Here is a 24,856-nt window from a genome sequence, read left to right as displayed (position 1 = left end):
AAGGGGTGCAAATACTTCTGCTACTCACTGTACTTACAATCCATTCTCTGCACTGCTGATCTTTATTTGGTTGTTGAGGGGGTGCCTGGCAAGAAAAAAAAATCTAGTCAACCATATACAGAGTGTCCAACCTAGTTCATATCACTGTAAACATTTGGATTCACCGCCACCATTCTAGAGATAAAGAAACGAACGCTGGTATGTGGTGTGTGCGCGTACTAGATGAGATAGCACTCACATGCCAGTGATACATTCTGTGGCTTTTGCAAACACGATCTGGTTCTACTAAAATTAGGCTTCCGCTTTGCTGACTGCAGCTGACACAAACAGCAGAATGCAAGGATTCACACTGAAGCTCAGCGCAATGTTTGAGACAATGGTGATGTGAAGGAAGTCAAAGCAAAATAAGAATTTCGGGGAATTTTAAGTCTCATCCTGTCCAGGGAATTTGGTTATTTTGGCTTCAGGCCTCGTGCAATACCCATTGTCTCGTTCACACACTGAATTGTGCAACTTCCTGCCTATCACCATGTGGTAATCGTATATTTCGCACCAGCCAACCTGCCGTGTGGAAATAGATTTTGGCAGATGTTTTGAAGTTGTCCCCTCGTCTCCCTCTCTGACTCAGGGCTGCCTGAAAATTAGTGTACAAAGTACCAATCAAAACATTATAAGTTCTGTATCTTGGTTTTTGGATGAAAACAAACAGTGACTCATTCGTGAGTGGACCGTGTGCTTGTGCTCAGAAATGCCATATGCCATAAAAACAAATAACATGCAATAATGAGAAAACATAAAATTAAACGACTGTGTGTCTAGACCACTCCTTTGCAAACTTTTGAGACGAGTACCATCTGAAAAAGTGCAGTAATTGGCTTTTCAAGTATCACTTTAATGACCAACATTGAAATACAGCAACTAAGTGTTCATCAATTTTAAAGAGACAGATTATACTCCTAAAGTTGTTGTATTACAGGAAAGCTGTCATTTTGGGTGGAAAACAATAATACAGTAATTACTGTTGAGGTCACACTATAAAGTTAAAAAAAAAAAAAACAGGCTGAAGGCTATGCCCGATTCACATGTGATACTCATTGTAGCAGTGCTTCTCAATTATTTTCTGTTTGGCTCATTATTCAAATGCAAATGAATCGATGAAATTGAAATTGGGCCTTAAAGCTTGATAGATACTCTATTGTAGAATATCTGTGTCAAATTTAAAGACAATCGACATCTCATTCTTTTCCGTTGTTTAATTAAGTACAAATTTATCAGGAGGAAACTCTGGAAAATAGCTCGAGGTTCAATGGGAATTGATCCATAGAATATATCCACCATTTTTTTCCCGATCCGTGCGCAAATAACAACAGAATATATGAAAAATGACAGTGTACTCATTGACAACACCATAAGCGCTGACTTGACAGGCCTTCAGACTGTAAAAATTGATTTTGGTATGTGAAGGAGACCACAAAAATGATCCGAGACTACATAAAGTGTATATACAAAAATGAATTAAACACAAATAAATGAAATGTCTTGCCATTTTATTTATGTGAAAAGAATCAAAATATAAGAAAAAAGCTAGGGCTGTCAAACGATTACAATTTTTAGTCGCGTTAATTACAGCTTAAAAATTAATTAATCGTAATTAATCGCAATTAATCGCAATTAAAACCATCTATAAAATATGCCATATTTTTCTGTATATTATTGTTGGAATGGAAAGATAAGACACAAGATGGATATATACATTCAACATGCGGTACATAAGGACTGTATTTGTTTATTATAACAATAAATCAACAAGATGGCATTAACATGATTAACATTCTGTTAAAGCGATCCATGGATAGAAAGACTTGTAGTTCTTAAAAGATAAATGTTAGTACAAGTTATAGAAATTTTATATTAAAACCCCTCAATGTTTTCGTTTTAATAAAATTTGTAAAATTTTCAATCAAAAAATAAACTAGTAGCCTGCCATTGTTGGTGTCAATAATTCCTTACACAATGCTCATGGGTGCTGAAGCCTATAAAATCAGTCGCACCCAAGCGCCAGCAGAGGGCAGCAAAACTCCATAAAACAATTAACAAGTAGCCAGTTCACTGTACTGTCATTTAAATCCGTCTGAGCGGGGCATGAGCGTTAATTGCGTCAAATATTTTAACGTGATTAATTTTAAAAATTAATTACCGCCCGTTAACGCGATAATTTTGACAGCCCTAAAAAAACATTTCAAATATAAAGTTGTGTTAAAAAATGTTCAACCCCAACTCCCGTATAGTGTTGTTTCGATTCAGATTTGTTTTTTTTTTTCTTAAATCTCATTCATAAACAGATCCAAAAAGGACTTAAGTGAATTATAGACTAATGCCAAGTCTTAATTTGATCTAATTATGAATAAGATGAATAAATAAATATACTACAAAACTACTATACTACAGTTGGGGTTGAAAAATTGTGATCACAACTCTATATTCCAAATGTTTTGCAGTGGTATGAAAAATATCTGAATCTTTTTGAATTTCTCGCATTTCTGCATAAAATCCCCATCAAATGTGATCTGATCTTCATCAAAATCACACAGATGAAAAAAACAGTGCTTTAACTAAAACCCCCCAAACATTTATAGGTTTCCGTATTTTAATGAGGCTAGTATGCAAACAATAACAGAAGGGGAAAAAAGTAAGTGAACAATCACATTTAACATTTCGTGGCCCCCCCTTTGGCAGCAATACCTTCAACCAGACGCTTCATGTAGCAGCAGATCAGTCTGGCACATCAATCAGAACTAGTCTTGGGTCATTCTTCTCTACAAAACTGCTGTAGTTCAGCCAGATTCCTGGGATGTCTGGCATGAATCGCTGTCTTTAGGTCATGCCACAGCATCTCAATGGGTTTCAAGTCTGGACTTTGACTTGGCCACTCCAGAATGTGTTTTTGTTCTTCTGAAACATCTCTGAAGTTGATTTACGTCTGTGTTTTGGATCATTGTCTTGTTGCAGCATACGTCCCTTTTTAGCTTCAACTGTCTGCAGACAGCCTCAGGTTTTCCTGCAAAACATCCTGATAAACTTTTGAATTCATTCTTCCATTAATGACTGCAAGTTGTCCAGGCTCTCAAGCAGCAAAACAGACCCAAATCATGATGCTCCCTCCACCATGCTTCACGGTGGGGATGAGGTGTTGATGTTGGTGAGCTGTTCCATTTATCCTCCACACATGACATTGTTTGGTTTCATCAGTCCACAAAATATTTTGCCAAAACTGTGGAGTGCCAAAGTATTAAATGAGAAACAGTTTTTTTTTTTGGCACCAGTGGCTTCCTCCGTGGAGTCCTCCGATGAACACCATTCTTGTCCATAGTTTTACATAGTTGGCGTGTACACTGAGATATAGGACTGTGCCAATGATTTCTGTATGTTTTTAGCAGACACTCTAGGGTTCTTTTTTACCTCTTTGAGTATTCTGCGCTGAACTCTTGGCGTCATCTTTGGTGGACAGCCACTGCTTGGGAGATAAGCAACAGTACCAAAGTCTCTCCATTTTTAGACAACTTCTCTGACTGTCGCTTGATGAACATCCAGACTTTTAGGGATTGTTTTGTATCCTTTCCCAGCTTTATACAAATCACCAATCCTTGATCGCAGGTTTTCAGACAGCTCTTTTGACCGAGCCGTGATGCACATCAGACAATGCTTTTCATCAAGACATTTCTTACCAGGTGTGGTAAGAAATGACTTAAAATGTTTTGGTAAAAATTGGTTTTAATTACTCTTTAAATCTCCTTTGGCAGAGGGTTCACCTACTTATTTTTCCCCCTTATGTCATTGTTTGCATGCTATCCTTATTAAAATATGAAAACCTATACGTATATGTCTAGGTGGTTTTAGTTAAAGCAGACACTGTATTTTCAACTGTGTGAGTTTGACAAAGATCAGATCACATTCGATGGGGATTTTTTGCAGAAATGTGAGAAATTCCAAATGTTCAGATACTTTTTACTTACTTACTTGAGCTCTTTAAGTCTCCTTTGGCAGAGGGTTTACTTACTTATTTTTCCCCCTTATGTCATTGTTAGCATACTATCCTCATTAAAATATGAAAACCTATAAATGTCTGGGTGGTTTTAGTTAAAGCAGACACTGTATTTTCATCTGTGTGATTTTGACAAAGATAAGATCACATTTGATGGGGATTTTTTGCAGAAATCTGAGAAATTCCAAATGTTCAGATACTTTTTACTTACTTAGTTAAGCTTTGTCAAATAAAAAAAATACTCAAATATAAGTGTCATAACAAGCCAGTCTTAAATTTTAAATGCAAATGAGTTGAACTTAAAAGTTAAATGTAACTGAACTGTACTTGAACCGCGACTCATTTGCGTACCACTGGAGGGAGCCTGAGTCCCACCAGTGATTCTCGTGCCACATTTCGATAATCACTGGTCTAGACACCACAGTATGGTTGCACAATTTTGGTTGCAACCAACTCCCATAAGTTGCTCATTCCTTCAGCCTGTGCCTCTACAGATGCTTGTACAGCATATTGGAGATATCCTCCTCTCTGTACAGCTGGACAAGACAACCACTCATACACACACATTTTGTGCTGTTCTTCAAATCTGCATTCTTCAATGATGGCTCATCAGTGCTGAGTCACACACTACACTCACTTTAAAAGTTCCGCCGCCTGCACAGACAGAGCATTCCAGTTGAAAGTTTTGTTTTGGAAGCCTCAGAGCTCCGACATGGACTACAGAGGGCCGTTGGTGCTTCTCGTTCTGCTCAGTTGCAGGGGCGCACTCTGCGAAGTGGTGCAGTGGATGGAACTGAACGAGGCACAGGTAAAACAAACTCTACTTTGGTATTTGACTTATAATTGCAGGAACGTTACTTGTTTGTTAATGCACATCACAGGCCTATTTGAAACAATACGGCTACCTAAATGAGCCAGGGAATCCACAGGACCCGAGCTATCTGGAGGAGGTCATTCAAGCACTCAGGTAACTTTGACGGCAGTTCCAATTATAAGAAGAATTGTTGCCAGTATTTTGTTTCTCGTGCTGCTAAATATTTATAATCATTCACTGCCAGAAGCCAACCACATAATTACATTTTCAAATATTTGTAGAATTATACAATATTGTCTTCTATAATGACATAACCTCAATCAAACAAAACCTCAAATTGATGGTTAGACTCTTTTTCGCAATGGAAAAAAGGTTTGGTTCGACCTTCATCAGTTCTTTACTAATGAGTATGAAAACATAGGTCCCTTTTATCAATTGCAGCTGTTTCTCCAAGAAACCAGTAAACACTTTTTCTTACAGGTAGTCAGAGGTGGGTAGTAACGCGTTACATGTACTCCGTTACATTTATTTGGAGTAACTTTTTTTAATAAGACATACTTTTTACTCAGGGCCGGCCCAGCCTATAGGCAGACTATGCAGCTGCTTAGGGCCCCTGACCACTAAGGGGCCCCCAATCTGGCAATTGTTTAATTTATATTCTATTTTGTTTACTACAGTTTGCTTTATTTGACTTTTGTGAGTTTTGATACTTGATTACAAGCTTAAAAAAATAAAGGTTCTTCCTTAACTTCTTTCTTTCCTCTTTTAGAAAAAGGTTTGGCGCTATCTACTGTAAGTACTGACAATCATTTGGGGTGAGAAGTTTGAAGTATGCAGTGCAACAAAATCTGATTAATATACAAAATATGGATGTATGGGTTGGGTTGCATGTATGGGTTTCACAGTACACTGTGACAAAATGGTGGGCCAAAAATATGGGCCCCTTTGCATTATTTTGCTTAGGGCCCCCAAATGGCCTGGGCCGGCCCTGTTTTTACTTTTACTTGAGTAGATTTCTGAAGAAAAAATGCTACTCTTACGCTGCTACTTCGGGCTACACAAGTCGTTACATTTTTCCTATATATTCAACATATTAGATTTATTATTTTTCTTGCCAGCGATGCCAAGAGTAGCTCTAAGAATTTCACCAATGAGACGTCGCAACCATAAGCGGAGTTTAACTTTTGTGGCGGGGGCAAAAATGTTGATGACCCCTAAACGCAGTGTCAGCAATGAAATTAACTTACAAGATATATGCTTGGATAGTAGCTTAGCCAATGCTCGTACATACAGGCATCCTAGCTGTGTGTTTGTGCGTGTGTGTGAGCGCGAACGTTTTTTGTCTTATCTAGTGGAGAAAAAGACGCCGCATCCTTTTTGACTGAATGTTTGATCCAGGAACATTTATAATAATATGTTGAAGTTTTTTTGTTTCCCATCATTTTCTAGGGGAATTCTAAATCAGGCTGCCTAGCACAGTTATGCTTATGGCCAAGATCGTCGTCCATTGAATATGGTATGCCCAGTGGTGGCCGTGGCTTTCTTGTACAATTAACGTCTTTAGTTGGGGCTGAAACTCTGCTCACCATTTTGGCGGTGCTCTCCGGGGTTCCATGGTCCACATCTCCAATCCTTGGTTCTCGTTCAGTAGTTGTTGTCGCTTTTGAATGCCTAGGTTTGAAAAAATTTTGTATATCCATCTTGCCTCTTCCATCATCAGTTTTTTTTTTTTAAATTATTATTATTATTTTTTTTTTTGGGCTAAGCCAAGCCAATGACCATCTCTGAGGTGCTACTCGCATGATCTTTTTGAAAAATAATTTTGACCCATTCTAAAAAATGTTTTTTATTCATTTCATTCATTCATTGTTGTTGTTTGTTTTATTGCTTTACAACTTTTATAAACATTTTACCTGCAAAGTCTTAATTTTAAATTCATATATTGGAACGTCAGGCGGCACGGTGGCTGAGTGGTTAGCACGTCTGCCTCACAGTTCTAAGATCAAGGGTTCAATCCCGGGCTTCGGCCTTCCTGTGTGGAGTTTGCATGTTCTCCCCGTGCCTGCGTGGGTTTCCTCCGGGTACTCCGGTTTCCTCCCACATCCCAAAAACATGCATGGTAGGCTGATTGAACACTCTAAATTGTCCGTAGGTATGAGTGTGTGCGTGATTGGTTGTATGTCTCCTTGTGCCCTGCAATTGGCTGGCAACCAGTTCAGGGTGTCCCCTGCCTACTGCCCATAGGTGGCTGGGATAGGCTCCAGCACCTCCGCGACCCTCGTGAGGAAAAAAGCAGCATGGAAAATGAATGAATGAATGGAACGTCAATTACATGCAATGACATTTTCGGCCACAAGGGCCCCCCCCATCCCCCCTTAATCTCTGTGTAATTAAATTAAAAAAAATTTTTTTTAAACCTGTCCTGTACAGCTGTTTGACATGGAGAATGGAAGTCTAAGGGTGGTAGGTGGGTCCCACACTTTTTCTATATGGCGTGGCTCCCGGGGTGTGGCCTCCCCTCTGCCTCGGCTGCCGGCCGCGGGAGTGGGTTGGGGGGTCGGGTCTCCGATCTTGCATCGCCCCGTGGCAGTTCCTGGGCGTTCTCCTGCCTCCGCCTTCCCCTCTCTTCTCTGGCTGGGCATCCGTCCTGCGCTCCGTCGCGGGTCGCTGGCTGGGCGCCGGTGTATCAGCGGGGTGTCGCCTGCACCGGCGGGGGACCCTGCCTTGCCTGGGGCTTGGTGGGCCGCTGGGGGTCCCGTGGCGTGCCGTGCCGGTTGGGGGGCTGTGGCTGTGGCTCGTGGCCCGGGTGGGCGGGCGGGGGTGGGTGTAGGCGTGGGGTTGGTGATGCGTCCCCTCCTGCCATCCCTGAAGGCCGGTTGATGGGCGCGCGGGTGGCCCAGGGGACCACCCTGGGTCCCGGGGGGGGACGGTGGCTCCTTTGCTGGGCGGCGGGAGGAGGGATGGGCTGCGCATGGCCCCCATAAACCCCCCGCCCGCCCTCCCTCCCCGGGCTGGCTGGGTGGGGGCCGTGGCCCTGGGTTGGCGCCCGCGCGGTCTCTCCGCCCGTCTGCGTGGCTGTCGCGCGCCCGGTGGGGCTTGCGTGCTGCTGGATGTGGTAGGGCATGCTCGGGTTGGGGGTTCCGGTGCCGGGATTGGCGATGCGGCGGCGTAGGGTTGGTCGCCAACGGGCTTACACTCATAAGAGATTCACACGATTACTGGGTTCTAGATCACAGAACTGATTTGTGTACACTCTACCCCTTTCAATCACTTAGCTTATAGTCTTATAGACACCCCCACCCCCATTCTCCTCTTTCACTGGCCAATTGGCCCCCACATGGTGTAAACCGGAAATACATCTCGCTGACGATAGCACCAGCATATTAGTAACTAGTTTAGATGTTCAATGTATTTCTTGTTGTTGTTTGTGTATGTTTCTTTTCTTTCCTCTCTTGTATTTCTTTTCTTCTGTCCCCCCATAATCCCTTCCTGTTCGCTGCTTTGTCATAATAAAAAGGTATTTTGAATGATCACAATGGGAGTATGTCAGACTCTCCATGTGAAACATTAAAACTGTTCAGAATCCGGGCACTTAGACTTCCATTCTCTGTGTCAAACAGCTGAACAGGACAGGTTTAAAAAAAAAAAAAAAAAAAAAAAAAGGAAGTCTAAGTGCCCGGTTGGTCTAAACAATTTTAATGTTGCACATTGAGAGTATGACATACTCCCAATGTGATCATTAAACATACCTCGTTTATTATGACAAAGCGGCGAACAGGTAGGGGTTATGGGGAAAAAGAAGAAAAGAAACACAAGAGAAGAAAGAAAAGAAACACAACAAGAAATACATTGAACGCCTACACTAACTATTAATATGTTGGGTCTATCGTCAGCTAGATGTATTTCCGGTTGACACCATGTGGGGGGCCTATTGACCAGGGAAAGAAGGGGACGGGTGGGGGAGTCTATAAGCTAAGTGATTGAAAGGGGTAGAGTGTACACAAATCAGCTCTGTGATCTAGAACCCAGTAATTGTGTGAATCCCTTGTGAGTGTAAGCCCGTTGGCGACCGACCCTACGCCGCCCCATCGCCAATCCCGGCACCGGGACCCCCCACCTGAGTGCGTCCAATCACATCCAGCCGCATGCGAGCCCCACCAAGCACGCGAGAGCCATGCAGACGAGCGGAGACGCCACGCGGGCACCAACCCTGGGACACGGCCCCCACTCAGCCAGCCCGGGGAGGGAGGGGGATGAGGGGGGGGTTCAATCTCCGTTTCTGGTCGCAACAATAATCACATGAATCCATTACGCCAATCGGATGTAAGCTTGCCGTTCTATGATTGCTCCAGCCTGTTCAATCATGTTGTGTCTTTAAAGTACCGTAATAAATGAAGTATTTAACATAGAGCGCTGCCTTCAACATGACTAAAAGTGCAGATTTAAACCGCTCCCTTAGTTTTTATTTGGCACTGATTGACCGGATGGAAAACCGGAGATATGATCCTTTTAATTTTATAATAATAATTATTATGGAACTATTTTCTCCACTAGAGGGCACTCATGCTCTTTAGATGAATAATGCTTCATTTAGGTTTTTTTTACCTCTCGCCAGAATTCAATGATTTTTTCCCCCCAATTCTTTTGGCTTAAAGTGGTTATGTAATGGAATGGGTTATTGTACAGTATCATTATAACAATGGTTCATTTAGATAAGTATGTTCTGAGAGAAAAAAATACCATTGTTTAAAAAATATAAAAGTTACTATGTTACTCATTACTTAAGTATTCTTTTCACTCGATACTTTTATACTTGTGTAGATTTTTTGGATTACTTCTTTTCCTATACTGAGGTAACGCTACTCTTACTTGAGTAAATTTTTTGGCTACCCTGGCTACCCACCTCTGCTCCAGTGTCGTAAGGTCGAAATCACATAAGTCGGGTGCGTCGTAAACTGGGGACTACCTGTATTATTATTATTTTTTTTAATAGAATTTATGAGCAAAATTGTGAATTTGATGCTATATTTTCTCTTTGTGAATCCTCAAAGATCTTAAAGTGGTTTTACTCTATGAACCAACTGAAAAAAACATTTACAAATGGTTTTTAATAGCATAAGAATATCCTGGATTTGCCCAAACACAAAAACAATGATAATGAGTATTTCTAATCAAATTTGAACAGCTGTTATGCTGAATGTTGTTGTTACAACAGCATGGCCGTGCAGTGTGAACTGATTTTTGTTGTTGTTGTTGTCTCCAGGGTCTTCCAAAGGGTGAATGATTTGCCCCCAAGTGGAGAGCTTGATGAAGCCACCCTTGCTGTAATGAGGCAGCCTCGCTGTGGCTTGGAGGACCCCTTCAACAATAAACAGCACAAATACAGAGTAATGGGTGAGTGATTGGCTGATTTTTAATGTTAACGCTCCACTGTGCATCAGAGCAGAAGAAACACTGTGCATTTCTCAGGTCGTTGGAGGAAGAAGAGTCTGACCTACCGCATTTACAACTACACACCAGACATGAAGAAAGACTTGGTGAAAACAGCCATCAAGGAGGCCTTCAAGTACTGGAGTGATGTGACAGATTTGACCTTCAGAGAAGTGGAATATGGTAGAGGTGACATCAGGATCGCCTTCCACAAAAGAGACGGCTACTGTGCCTCGCCGTTTGACGGCCCCGGTTAGGCTTTATCACAGTGTTGACATTTGCGTTTAGCTACTGCATCTTTATAATAATCATCACCTCCTCCCTATAGGTCATGTACTGGCCCACGCAGAAGCACCAGAATCCGGAATGGTCCATTTCGACGAGGATGAGTTTTGGACGGAGGGCACGTACTCCGGCACAAATCTGCGCATCGTGGCGGCCCACGAAATCGGACACGCTCTCGGTTTAGCTCACTCTCAGTTCAAAAGCGCCCTGATGGCTGCCGTCTATACTGGTTACCAAAGCAACTTTAAGCTGCACTTTGATGATGTGCGTGGTATCCAGGCACTGTATGGTAAGTCCTTTCAAACACTGTTAGTATTACTTATTGATACAAAGTGTAAATATGTGGTAATAGGAATCAAAATTAATCACTTTAGTTTTAGAGTCAAATTAATTATTCTTGTGATATGCTTTACAAATCATTGAATATGAGCGCTCACAATTTAACAGGATGTTTACTTTTAAATGAACAGTAATTACTAGCGATGTCCCGATCGATCGGGGTGCTGATCGATCGGGTCCGATCACGTCATTTTCAAAGTATCGGAATCGGCAAAAAAATTTCGGACATGCCTTTTTTAATATATATATATATATGTATATTTTTTAATTAAATCGTTTTCTAATTGTATTTAACATTACAGACAAAATGTCTTACACTCATCCAGTGTCTTTAGTTTTGGCTTAAACTAGGGCTATCAAATTTATCGCGTTAACGGCGGTAATAACTTTTAAATATTTAACACAATTAATGCTTGCGCTGCACTACCCACTCACGCATTGTCGCGTTCAATCTATAATGGCACCGTTTTACGTATACATAGAGTTAAAAGGCAACGTTAAATGAGTAGAGAGAATTTTGGCAGCCTTTGAAGCTTTTTTTGTAATTGGCTAAAGCCTTACAATCCCTCTCTCAACAATTAGAAATATCGTGGGAAGCAATGTGACGAAGAAAGGTAGTAGTTGTTTTTTTTTTAACACCATATTTTATTTCCCAACGCAGAGAAGATATATCAATTGGTACCACTACGCACAGTCATAGTTGCACTTCTCATCATGCATTTGGACAGAAGTAAAATGGCTACAGTATCATTTACTGAAAGCTCAACAAATACACTAGATGGCAATATTTAGTCACAATATACAAGGTCACGTTTATCCTTTAAGAATTACAAGTCTTTCTATCCGTGGATCCCTCTCACAGAAAGAATGTTAATAATGTAAATGCCATCTTCAGGATTTATTGTCATAATAAACAAATACAGTACTTATGTACTGTATGTTGAATGTATATATTCGTCCGAGTGTTATTTTATTTTTTTCTTAATGCATTGCCAAAATGTATATGATCGGGAAAAATTATCGGGAATGATTGGAATTGAATCGGGAGGAAAAAAAAAAAGCAATTGATCAGAAAATATCGGGATCGGCAGATACACAGAAACTAAAACGATCGGGATCGGCTCGGGAGCAAAAAAACATGATCGGAACAACCCTAGTAATTACCCCCAAAATGAGCAGGAAATAATAATAAATCACTCAATTTTAACATCAAAAACTTAACACTTGAGGAAAGCATGCAGATCCATGTTAATTTTACTCAACAAAAGCAAAATTTTGCATTTTTATAGATACAATCACAACTTATTTAGGTTGAATTCCAATGTCACTATTGTCTCAGCACGTCTATCTAGCCGTCGTCATTTTTAGATTGTTATGTTTACATAAAATAGAACATGTACAAGCCGATTTTTGTTTTGTATGGACGCAGAAATTTCTAAATTACTAGTTTCTTGCCAAAAAACTGGCAGTTGACCAAATATTACCTGATTATTTGAATGCAAAGTTACGCTATTGTGTATGGATACAAAATCCAACATGGCGGCCATCACAAAACAAAGAACTTTTTAAGTAGAAAACTCTTGTAAATAAATGCATAAATTCCAGAATTGTATAGATATGAACGTAAAACAGTCTAGATTCTTGCCGTCAAAAAAATAAAATAAAATAAAATAAAAATAAAAAAAGGGGCAGTTACAGTGGGGCAAATAAGTATTTAGTCAACCACCAATTTTGCAAGTTCTCCTACTTGAAGGCCTGTAATTGTCAACATGGGTAAACCTCAAACATGAGAGACAGAATGTGGAAAACAAAAAACAGAAAATTACATTGTTTGATTTTTAAAGAATTTATTTCCAAATTAGAGTGGAAAATAAGTATTTAGTCACCTACAAACCAAGCAAGATTTCTGGCTGTCAAAGAGGTCTAACTTCTTCTAACGAGGCTCCACTCGTTACCTGTATTAATGGCACCTGTTTTAACTCATTATCAGTATAAAAGACACCTGTCCACAACCTCAGTCTGTCACACTCCAAACTCCACTATGGCCAAGACCAAAGAGCTGTCGAAGGACACCACAGACAAAATTGTAGACTTGCACCAGGCTGGGAAGACTGAATCTGCAATAGGTAAAACGCTTGGTGTAAAGAAATCAACTGTGGGAGCAATTATTAGAAAATGGAAGACATACAAGACCACTGATTATCTCCCTCGATCTGGGGCTCCATGCAAGATGTCACCCCGTGGCGTCAAAATAATAACAAGAATGGTGAGCAAAAAGCCCAGAACCACACAGGGGGACCTAGTGAATGACCTACAGAGAGCTGGGACCACAGTAACAAAGGCTACTATCAGTAACACAATGCGCCGCCAGGGACTCAAATCCTGCACTGCCAGACGTGTCCCCCTGCTGAAGCCAGTACACGTCCAGGCCCGTCTGCAGTTCGCCATAGAGCATTTGGATAATCCAGAATAGGACTGGGAGAATATGTTATGGTCAGATGAAACCAAAATAGAAATTTTTGGTAGAAACACAGGTTCTCGTGTTTGGAGGAGAAATAATACTGAATTGCATCCTAAGAACACTATACCCACTGTGAAGCATAGGGGTGGAAACATCATGCTTTGGGGCTGTTTTTCTGCAATGGGACTAGGACGACTAATCTGTGTAAAGGAAAGATTCAATGGGACCATGTATCGAGAGATTTTGAGTGAAAATATCCTTCCATCAGCAAGGGCATTGAAGATGAGATGTGGCTGGGTCTTTCAGCATGACAATGATCCCAAACACACAGCCATGGCAACAATGGAGTGGCTTCGTAAGAAGCATTTCAAGGTCCTGGAGTGGCCTTGCCAGTCTCCAGATCTCAACCCCATAGAAAATCTGTGGAGGGAGTTGAAAGTCCGTGTTGCTCAACGACAGCCCCAAAACATCACTGCTCTAGAGGAGATCTGCATGGAGGAATGGGCCAAAATACCAGCAACAGTGTGTGAAAAGCTTGTGAAGAGTTACAGAAAACGTTTGGCCTCCGTTGTTGCCAACAAAGGGTACATAACAAAATATTGAGATGAACTTTTGGTATTGACCAAATACTTATTTTCCACCATGATTTGCAAATAAATTCTTTAAAAAAAAATCAAACAATGTGATTTTCTGTTTTTTTTCCACATTCTGTCTCTCATGGTTGAGGTTTACCCATGTTGACAATTACAGGCCTCTCTAATCTTTTCAAGTGGGAGAACTTGCACAATTAGTGGTTGACTAAATACTTATTTGCCCCACTGTATCATTCATTTTAAGTCAATATTTCAACCTAAGGTTACACTATTTTTTTCCCATTCATTTTTTTCCACAACGTTTTAAAGTGCATGCACGGTGCTATTTTATATAATAATTACCTTGAATCCTTGACCAAATCACTCTTAAAGCACTCCTGCCTGCTTGTATACACTAAAACTTTTGTCCTATTTCCGTTTCCACCTAAATCCGGCGTTAGAACACAGCGTGTGTTTGACTATCGCAGTGAGAGCTGCCACGACGCTATGCCTATGGGAAGCCGTGGTGCAATGTTTGTAGGAGCTGTCTCGTCGACTGATGGTGAAATCTATGGCACAAAGTTATCTATATGAAGTGTTATTATTATACTTTTACAATAACCCTTTAAATAAGCACATTAAGCCCCCCCCCAAAAAATAATTCGAGTGAGAGAAAAGAAATTACAGAACTGAAGCATCATTCGTCCAAAGAGCATGAGTGCCCTCTAGTGGAGAAAATAGTTCCTAGTTTGAATAGTTCCTTCATAGGTACTATTATGAAATTAAAAGGATCATATCTCCGGTTTTACGTGCTCAATCGGTGCCGAATAAAACTGAAGAGAGAGGTTAAAATCCGCGCTTTTGAGTCATGCTAATGGCAGCGCTCTTTGTCAAATACTTAATTTTTTACGGTGCTTTAAAGACGCCATGTGGTTGAACGGCAAGCTTGAGTCTGATTAGTAAAATGGAGTCATGTGATTATTGTTACAACGTCTCATTGGTGAAACTGGTAGAACTACTGTTGGCAGCGCTGGCCAAAAAATAGAAAACTAAAATCTATTACCGTATGTAGAATAAAGAGGAAAAATGTAACAACTGGTGTAGCCTAAAGTAGCTGAGTAAGAGTAGCGTTTCTTCTTCAGAAATTGGCCGCTGAGGCCTTATAGGTACTCTTCTGTAGAATATCTGTATCGAATTTTAAGAAGTTCTGATGCATGTTAAATGAAAAATACACATCTCATTCATTGTAGTCAAGTTGTTCAATTAATTACCAATTAATTACAAATCTCTGGAGGGTCCGAGGATCAATGCATATACAGTGCAGAATGTACAGTACCTCCCAAAGTTGATTGTGATCAATGCACGAATAAAGGGGGAATAGATCAACTTGTGTGCTTTACAGGCTGAAGGCTGCCCTCTACTGGCAAAATCCTAGCCTATAGAAGGCTGCCCTCTAGAGGCTAACTCCCAACTATAATTCTGAAATTAATTAATCAGCCCTGATAACAAAAAAATAAAATATATGATATGAGCACTTATTATAAAAGTCCAACATAAATGTTCTGTGGGATTACTTTTCATCTTTAGTAAAACCACCCAAATTCTGTTCGGTTTCTCAAAAGTGTATGTACATCAAAAACGATTTTTCAGACACAATAAGGAATCTCTCCACAACTAACTTCATCTGCTTCAGGAAAACCCACCACCGGTACTTCATCCAGTCCAATGACACCAGATGCAGTCGTTCCTACTGAAAGCAGCAGTGGCACAGGCATCGTCCCAGACCCGTGCACGGCCACACTGGATGCCATCATGCTTGGTACGAAAATAGACGGAAACATCTGTAACATAACAACAACGACATGATGAAGAAACTATTAACAAACTTGCATTCGTTTTTCTTGTGACTCAACCCGTCATTAAAGGATGTTTCTATTTGTACCATCAATCAGGTCCTTGGAGGAAAACCTTTGCTTTCAGCGGGAACTACTTGTGGACGATCTCTGATCTGGGACACAACATGCCAATGAGGATTGACAGGCTGTGGAACAGGCTCCCTGGGAACCTGGATGCAGCAGTGCACTCTCCAAGGACCAACAAGACATACTTTCTGAAAGGTAAACCACTATCAAAGTCCTTTAGTCACTCCACTGTGTTGGTAACTTTGTTTTGCTGAAGTTCTTCAACTTCTATGCAATTATGTGACGATGTCGCTGCATTAATACCAGTGTTGTCACTAACTAATCTGATACTTTATTTCAGTAACGAGTAATCTAACGCGTGCATTTTTCCAAACCAGTAATTTGATGAAAGTTAGATTCCATAGTGTCTGTGCGTTACTATTTTGTTATTGCTTCATAATGTATGGAGAACGAAGAATATTGTAGTCACGTACGAAGAGCATTTTAAATGTTAGTCTAACAAAAGAAAATGTTAAAAAGATTCCCATTACATGTTCGTTTCCATGGTAACCGCTCATAGTTACTGCCTGTTTTGGTCTCGAGTTGTACGCACTAAGTGTTTTGGGACTGAGAAAGGCGTGTGCCAGCGCGGGTGCACATTCAGGCCAAAAGCAGCCACCTGTTGAGATGTGCGAGGGAATTTTGATCTGTGTGCGTCCATGAATGAACATATTTTTCCTTCATTCTGGAGGGTTACAGCGATAGGTGGGAGCAGCGACATGCGCAGTTTCATAGCTAAGCCGTTGCAACGGCGGGTAGTCGTCACTCCCACTCGTCCTGCGAAGTCGGCGACCATTGTTTACAGTGGGGCAAATAAGTATTTAGTCAACCACTAATTGTGCAAGTTCTCCCACTTGAAAATATTAGAGAGGCTTGTAATCGTCAACATGAGTAAACCTCAACCATCAGAGACAGAATGTGGAAAAAAAACACCAGAAAATCAAATTGTTTGATTTTTAAAGAATTTATTTGCAAATCATGGTGGAAAATAAGTATTTGGTCAATACCAAAAGTTCATCTCAATACTTTGTTATGTACCCTTTGTTGGCAATAACGGAGGCCAAATGTTTTCTGTAACTCTTCACAAGCTTTTCACACACTGTTGCTGGTATATTGGCCCATTCCTCCATGCAAATCTCCTCTAGAGCAGTGATGTTTTGGGGCTGTCGTTGGACAACAGGGAGTTTCAACTCCCTCCACAGATTTTCAATGGGGTTGAGATCTGGGGACTGGCTAGGCCACTCCAGGACCTTGAAATGCTTCTTATAAAGCCACTCCTTTGCTGCCCTGGCTGTGTGTTTGGGATCATTGTCATGCTGAAAGACCCAGCCACATCTCATCTTCAATGCCCTTGCTGATGGAAGATTTTCACTCAAAATCTCTCGATACATGCCTCATTCATTCTTTCCTTTACACAGTCGCCCTGGTCCCTTTGCAGGAAAACAGCCCCAAAGCATGATGTTTCCACCCCTATGCTTCACAGTGGGTATGGTGTTCTTCGGATGCAATTCAGTATTCTTTCTCCTCCATACATGAGAACCTGTGTTTCTACCAAAAAGTTCTATTTTGGTTTCATCTGACCATAACACATTCTCCCAGTCCCCTTCTGGATCCTCCAAATGCTCTCTAGCGAACCGCAGACGGGCCTGGCCGTGTACTTTCTTCAGCAGGTGGACACGTCTGGCAGTGCAGGATTTGAGTTCCTGGCGGCGCATTGTGTTACTGATAGTAGCCTTTGTTACTGTGGTCCAAGCTCTCTGTAGGTCATTCACTAGGTCCCCCCGTGTGGTTCTGGGATTTTTGCTCCCCGTTGTTGTTATCATTTTGACGCCACGGGGTGAGGAGGGAGTTGAAAGTCTGCGTTGCCCAACGACAGCCCCAAAACAGCACTGCTCTAGAGGAGATCTGCATGGAGGAATGGGCCAAAATGCCAGCAACAGTGTGTGCAAAGCTTGTGAAGAGTTACAGAAAACGTTTGGCCTCCGTTATTGCCAACAAAGGGTACATAACAAAGTATTGAGATGAACTTTTGGTATTGACCAAATACTTATTTTCCACCATGATTTGCAAATAAATTCTTTAAAAATCAAGTAATGTGATTTTCTGGGGTTTTTTCTCCACATTCTGTCTCTCATAGTTGAGGTTTACCCATGTTGACAATTACAGGCCTCTCTAATATTTTTAAGTGGGAGAACTTGCACAATTAGTGGTTGACTACCGTAAATACTTATTTGCCCCACTGTATGCCGTAGTGAGCACATTTGTAGTTTTTTTGTGTGTGGCAGGGTTCCTGCTACCCTCCTCAAAGTTAATTAGTACTGGTGAAAGCGATACAGACACCCTCAAGATATAAATGAGGTGTTATTCAACTAGTTGTCAGTTGACGTATTGTCACAAATGTTAAGAAAATATTTTATAAAGGTTGAAAAGTTACCATACCTTGTGACTTTACAGTAGAAAGTGTTTTTTTGTTGTTGCTGATATTGTGCAACACAGCCCTTTAATGGCCCTGTTCCAGCAAGCCTGCTCCCTCCTACTTGAAGTTTCCACTTAAATAAATGTGTTGCTTGTTGTTTAGTGTTTAAACCAAGCAACAAAAGTTGGATAACAATGGCTAAGTGTGCTGGTTGTGTTGCTACTGTAGGGAATAAAGTGTGGCGCTACACTGGCTTTATGCTGGACTTCGGCTACCCTAAGAGAGTGCAGCGCATCCCTTCAAATATTGATGCAGCTTTTTACTTGGAGAACAACAAGAAGCTAATCTTCATCAAGGTAATGCTCCGATATTTCCTCATTCATGTGCACACATCCTTTGACGGCACCTTTTAATGTTTGCAGGGCTCCAGTTTCTGGCAATGGGATGAGTTTGTGTACACTACAGTGACTCCTAGGCCGCTGACCATGCTCTTCTCTGGCGTACCCTCCAGTCCGGATGCCGCTTTCACCTGGACCAATGGCAGGGTGTACTTCTTCAAGGGAGATGACTACTGGCGTGTCAATGAGCGGCTGAGGGTTGACAGGGGCTACCCATTGAGCAAGAAAGAGCGCTGGATGCGATGCTGAGATTTGCTCGATAGGGGGCAGTAGAAACCCAAAAGTAGCTGTCAAGTGCGACCTCAGATCAGCAAACTCTTTTTTTGTACTTTTGTGACTGTGAAATTTTTGTATGAGAGAAATTGAGTAGTGGGCATTGTTTTTTTTAACTGTTTCCATTCACTGTATTAGACATCCAATCCATTTGAACCTATTCATTGCCAGTGATAGCAATACACTATAAATCCATTTAAACCATGATGATTGAATAATCATGTTGCAGTGCTCAATAAGGAAGTGATTGCTTCCCCTTCCCATTCTAAATAAATTAACTCATTGGCTGCCATAGTCAATTTATTAACTCATTGACTTTGTGTATAATATTTTAGACTATGTGCCGTGGTAGTTAGTAAAATAATTAGAATATATACTGTGGAAAAACCCCATTGATGACAATAAATGTCTAACCATTTTAACTGTCTATTGCGGTCAATGGCAGCTAATGTGTTGAATAACAAACATGGTTACAACAGTAGGAGTGTTATTGATCTGTTTCCATAGTTTCAGAGTTGTGAGTTGTAATATCCCAAAGTTGCTGTCTGGTCAATGTAAAAACAAACCATTGCTGACTTACAAGCCGGATTCCCAAAAAGTTGGCACACTATACAAATTGCAAATAAAAACGTAATACAATGTTGTGAAAGTTATAATTATTTCAATTATGTCACTTTTGAATGGATGTAAAAGATCCGAGCTGGACACTGCTGGCCGAAAGTATTGGCACCCCTGCAATTCTGTTATACAATTCTCAATTTCAACCAGAAAATGATTGCAAATACAAAACCTTTGGTAGTTATATCTTCATTTATTTTGCTTGCAATGAAAAAACACAGAGAATGAAAAAAAAATCAAAATAATTATTTTACACAAAACTCCAAAAATGGGCTGGACAAAAGTATGTACGCATCCTCAGCCTAATACTTGGTAGCACAACCTTTAAACAAAATAATTGCGAACTACTGCTTTTGGTATCCATCAATGAGTTTCTTACAATGCTCTGCTGGAATTTTAGACCATTCTTTTTTGGCCAACTGCTCCAGTTCTCTGAGATTTGAAGGGTGCCTTCTCAAAACTGCCATTTTCAGATCTCTCCACAGGTGTTCTGTGGGATTCAGGTCTGGACTCATTGCTGACCACTTTAGATGTCTCCAGTGCTTTCACTCAAACCATGTTGTAGTGCTTTTTTGAAGCGTGTTTTGGGTCATTGTCCTGCTGGAAGACCCATGACCTCTGAGTGAGACCCAGCTTTCTCACACTGGGCCCTACATTATGTTGCAAAATTTGTTGGTAGTCTTCAGACTTCATAATGCCATTCACACGGTCAAGCAGTCCAGTGCCAGAGGCTGCTAAGGAACCCCAAAACATCAAGGAACCTCCACCGTGTTTGACTGCGGGGACCGTGTTCTTTGAAGGCCTCGTTCTTTTTCCCTGCAAACTATGTTGATGCCTTTTCCCAAAAAGCTTTACTTTCATCTGATGGGAGAACATTCTTCCAAAACGTTTTTGGCTTTTTTCGGGTAAGTTTCGGCAAATTCCACCCTGGCTTTTTTATGTCTCTGGGCCAGAAGTGGGGTCCACTACCATATCCTACCAGAGTCCCTTTTCATTTAGATGCCGACGGATGGAACGGGTTGAAACTGTTGTACACTTTGACTGCAGGACAGCTTGAACTTCTTTGGATGTTAGTCGATATCCTTTATCCACCATCCTCACAATCTTTCGTTGAAATTTCTCGTCAATTTTTCTTTTCCGTCCATATCTAGAGAGGTTAGCCACAGTGCCATGGGATTTTTACACTTATTGATGACACTGCACATGGTAGATACAGAAACATCCAGGTCTTTGGAGATGGACTTATAGCCTTGAGAGTGTCCATGCTTCCTCAAAATTTTGCTTTTCAAGCCCTCAGACAGATCTTTGGTCTTCTTTCTTTTCTCCATGCTCAATGTAATACACACAAGGACACAGGACAGAGTTTGAGTCAACTTTAATCCGTTTTAACTGGCTGCAATACTTTTGTCCGGCCCATTTTTGGAGTTTTGTGTGAAATGATGTGATGATCTAATTTTTTCCCCCCACTCCGTTTCTTGTTTTTTCATTGCAAGCAAATTAAATGAACATTTTACTACCAAAGCATTTGTAATTGCAATTAAAGATGTCCGATTACGTCATTTTCAAAGTATCGGAATCGGCAAAAAAATGGCCTTTTTATAATATATATATATATATTTTTTAATTAAATTGTTTTCTAATTGAATTTCACGTTACAGACAAAATGTCTTACACTCATCCAGAGTCTTTAGTTTTGGCTTAAAGTAGGACTGTCAAATTTATCGCATTAACGGCGGTAATTTTTTTAAATTAATCACATTAAAATATTTAATGCAATTAACGCATGCGCTGCACGACCCACTCACGCATTGTCGCGTTCAATCTATACAGGCGCCGTTTTACCTATATATAGAGCTAAAAGGCAGTGTAAAATGAGTAGAGTGAATTTAGGCAGTCTTTGGAGCCTTTATTTAATTGGCTAAAGCCTTAAAATCCCCTTCTCAACAATTAAAAATATTGTGGGAAGCAATGCGGCGAAGAAAGGTAGTAGTTGATTTTTTTCTTAACACCATATGTTATTTCTCAACGCAGTGAAGATATATCAATTGGTGTCACTACGCACAGTCATGGTTCCACTTCCCATCATGCATTTGGGCAGAACAGTTAAATAGCTACAGTATCATTTACTGAAAGCTCAACAAATACACTAGATGGCAATATTTAGTCACAATATACAAAGTCACATTTATCCTTTAAGAATTACAAGTCTTTCTATCCGTGGATCACTCTCACAGAAAGAATGTTAATAATGTAAATGCCATCTTATTGTCATAATAAACAAATACAGTACTTATGTACTGTATGTTGAATGTATATACTCGTCCGAGTTTTATTCATTTTTTTCTTAATGCATTGCCAAAATGTATATGATCGGGAAAAATTATCGGGAATGATTGGAATTGAATCGGGAGCAAAAAAAAAAAAAAAAAGCAATCGGATCATGAAATATCGGGATCGGCAGATACTCAAACTAAAACGATCGGGATCGGATCGGGAGCAAAAAAACATGATCGGAACAACCCTAATTGCAATCATTTTTGGGAGAAATTGAGCATTATCTGACAGAATTGCAGGGGTGCAAATACTTTTGGCCAGCGGTGTAAATGTTAGTGACATAATTTGCCAGATGACACTTAATGACATCTGTCATAAGCATTCAGTAATGCCGATGATGTCATATCATAATTATGACGGTGTCATGACAGTCTTATAATGCCACTGTCAAATAAAGTGTTACCTCTTAACCCAAATCAACAAATAAGCCACACTGGACTATAAGCTACAAGATTCAAAATGAAGGGGGGAAAAAAAGTAGCGGTTTATAGTCCAAAAATTACGGTATACATTTTTTTGTTTAAACTTTTGACCTGTTATCCATGTTCTTTCTTGAATAAAATATTGAAATTTTGTTAATCCACGTCATTGCATTCCAATTTTATTCACAATTTGGATGTTGTCCTCCATCACCCCAATGGCAGCCAATGAGTTAACTGGACTGGACATCTATCACCGTGAATGGTCACTATTGAGTGAAACATGTTGGCTTATAAGCACCGATGCTTCAAAGAGTAGGTAATATGATAATGGGAGTGTGCTTTCTGTCGACTTTTGATTCACAGTGCTTCCATTGTGCACTTCTTGACACGGAGTCGCCTGGGAATAACACAAGCCGTAATTGTAACTTGTAATATTTTTGATTAAACACTAGCTGTATGATGCCAGAAGCAACCAAAAAATGTTTTGATGCATGAAAAGGACAGGAGGAAAAAAGATGTAATGAAAGGCTGTTTTGTTCCTGCCTTGTGTGAGCAACAGGAAAAAAATCTTGGCTGCACACAGCATGGCAGAGAGGACCAACTCCAGAATAGGAAATCCTTCCCAATGACCTCTTTATTGCATGAGAAAGGTCTGGTTGCTAAGAGCCTAAAGAGAACAAAACAATAGCACTCATTGAACTAAGAAGTACAGTATCAAACCCATGTATTTATTCATTTCTATCAACATGTATGTACAAATTCAGGGAACATATTGAATTATTCCTGGTAGATTCAGAATAACAGCTACCGATTCAACTTTTTTTTTTTTTAACAATCGCTACCGTGTTCTTGGTTGTTTGACAAATAAATTATAAACGTTTCACAAGTGCACACACACGCACTAAATTCTTCACACGCACACAAAAAAAACGATGTGCAGCTAAAAAAACTTTTACGAATTACAACTTATGGTAATGTAACATTAACTTTTGCTTTACCTATGACATACTTTCATGACAAACCAGCCTATACGAAAATACAATCATACATCCTTCAATGTTAAAATAGTAAGAACGCAACACTCAATGGCAAGGTGACCAACTTTTGAAGTACAGTACTTGTCAGATTTGCTACCTGATAGAAATGCACCTTCGGCTCTGGTTTTGTATTGAATACGTGATGAGAGGAATTGGAGTGGTTAGTTTCTTGTTCCTCCAAGAATCATCTCAGTTGTAGTGGCTTTATAAGTTCTTCTTTTCCAATGAAAAAAAAGCAGCGTCCCTCTTCACTGTAAACTTCTATTCACAAATTTCACACACAGATCAATAACAAAACATTGTCACAGGTTCTTCAGAACATCACAAACATGTTATAACAGGACCACGATTTTTTCAGACCCTGACGACAGGGGTTGTCGCCGTAAGGGGCACCGTGGAGCCGGTTTCACAGTCCAAGTCCATGACGGTGTGGTTGGTCGTGCTCTGGCTGCTAAGGGAAGTACCGGTGCCCATTTGTCTATCCCGCAGACTTTGCAGGTAGCTCTGAGAAACATGCAGAGACACTGTAAGGTTGAGGACTCTGTTGCGATACGGAAGAATTAAAAAAAAAAAAAAAGTATGCAGCAAACTTTCAGAACTCAAATGGATTGGTGATCGAACAAATATTTGTCCATTTTTAAAAGCAATTAACACTTCAAGGGAATATATGACCCTAAAGTTGAGTTACAACCAGTGTTGTTAATAACGGCATTAGAATATAACAACATTATTTTCTTCAGTATTAAGTTATCAAATTAATTACTTTTCTCATCTTGGCAATGCCGTTACCGTTACTGAGGCGGGAAAGCCATGCGTTACTATGCTTTACTATGTTGGCTGACTGACGCGAGAAAAGTCTGAAAAAGACGGACTCGCGGAGACCTGAGAGCAGAGCAGGACTGGGGAAAAGGCAAGGGAGGGTGACGCCGTTGCAAACGCGATGCTACTATGCTAGGTCGCTCCAATAATACCTGACTGTAGCCGATAGCCTACAAACTACGCCCACATGATGCTTCGGTAGATATCACATATATACAGAACTAGATGCAAATAACAGACACGGCGGCATTAGCAACATGTATAATAAAGAACTACATGCGTTAGTAAACAGTCGCCATCTTAAAGCAGTAGACTTCTCAGGAAGGCTCTGCTGTAGAGAACCTTCCTAGCGAACCTAAGTAACTTTTTATCTAAAATGCTCCTAAATCGGCAAAACTGAACTTGAATCTATCTTTAAATGATGAAACAGTTTTAAAATATACACATGTCAAAAATAGAAGGGAACTAATGCAATAACGGGAGCAATTTAAACAACTTTAACGGTTGATTCACAACATTAAATGACTTCCACACATAGCAAAGGTTACTATCTAGTTATCGCAATATCCGCAATACTCCTGTGTCTAGTTAAGTTTAGGGTAAAGAATTGAGCTAGGGCCAATTGTCCCAGAAAC

The 24,856-nt window shown here is 40.4% G+C and overlaps 2 protein-coding genes across 5 annotated transcripts in view; one reads left to right on the top strand and one right to left on the bottom strand.

Annotated features, from left to right (window-relative positions):
- Nucleotides 1-4,652: 4,652 nt before the first annotated feature.
- On the top strand, nt 4,653-19,281 carry mmp19 (matrix metallopeptidase 19). Its single transcript, XM_057845441.1, has 9 exons — nt 4,653-4,850; nt 4,924-5,009; nt 10,120-10,250; nt 10,326-10,538; nt 10,615-10,860; nt 15,637-15,762; nt 15,896-16,060; nt 18,549-18,676; nt 18,743-19,281. The coding sequence occupies exons 1-9, from the start codon at nt 4,755-4,757 to the stop codon at nt 18,965-18,967; spliced, it is 1,416 nt and encodes a 471-aa protein (XP_057701424.1). The 5' UTR covers nt 4,653-4,754; the 3' UTR covers nt 18,968-19,281.
- Nucleotides 18,104-24,856, bottom strand: part of LOC130921482 (transmembrane protein 198-like) — a 46,784-nt gene continuing 40,031 nt past the window's right edge. For 2 of the 4 annotated variants that reach the window (XM_057845442.1, XM_057845443.1), the window contains exon 5: nt 18,107-23,906. In XM_057845442.1, the coding sequence (XP_057701425.1) occupies nt 23,757-23,906 (150 nt within the window). In that variant the 3' untranslated portion in view covers nt 18,107-23,756. Of the gene's footprint in view, nt 23,907-24,856 lie in introns of all 4 variants that reach the window. The other 2 variants (XM_057845444.1, XM_057845446.1) reach the window with 2 other exon arrangements.

The sequence above is a fragment of the Corythoichthys intestinalis genome, chromosome 9 (genome assembly GCF_030265065.1).
Source record: "Corythoichthys intestinalis isolate RoL2023-P3 chromosome 9, ASM3026506v1, whole genome shotgun sequence".
Lineage (NCBI taxonomy): Eukaryota > Metazoa > Chordata > Actinopteri > Syngnathiformes > Syngnathidae > Corythoichthys > Corythoichthys intestinalis.
Note: the sequence above shows the minus strand (reverse complement) of the source record. Positions and strands in the feature narration are given on the sequence as shown.

Bases quoted from the DNA above. Each gene is read 5' to 3' on its own strand.
- mmp19 (XM_057845441.1), top strand. From the start codon at position 4,755: ATGGACTACAGAGGGCCGTTGGTGCTTCTCGTTCTGCTCAGTTGCAGG. The intron at 4,851-4,923 runs GTAAAACAAACT...TGCACATCACAG, and splicing joins TGGAACTGAACGAGGCACAG to GCCTATTTGAAACAATACGG. The intron at 16,061-18,548 runs GTAAACCACTAT...TTGCTACTGTAG, and splicing joins CAAGACATACTTTCTGAAAG to GGAATAAAGTGTGGCGCTAC.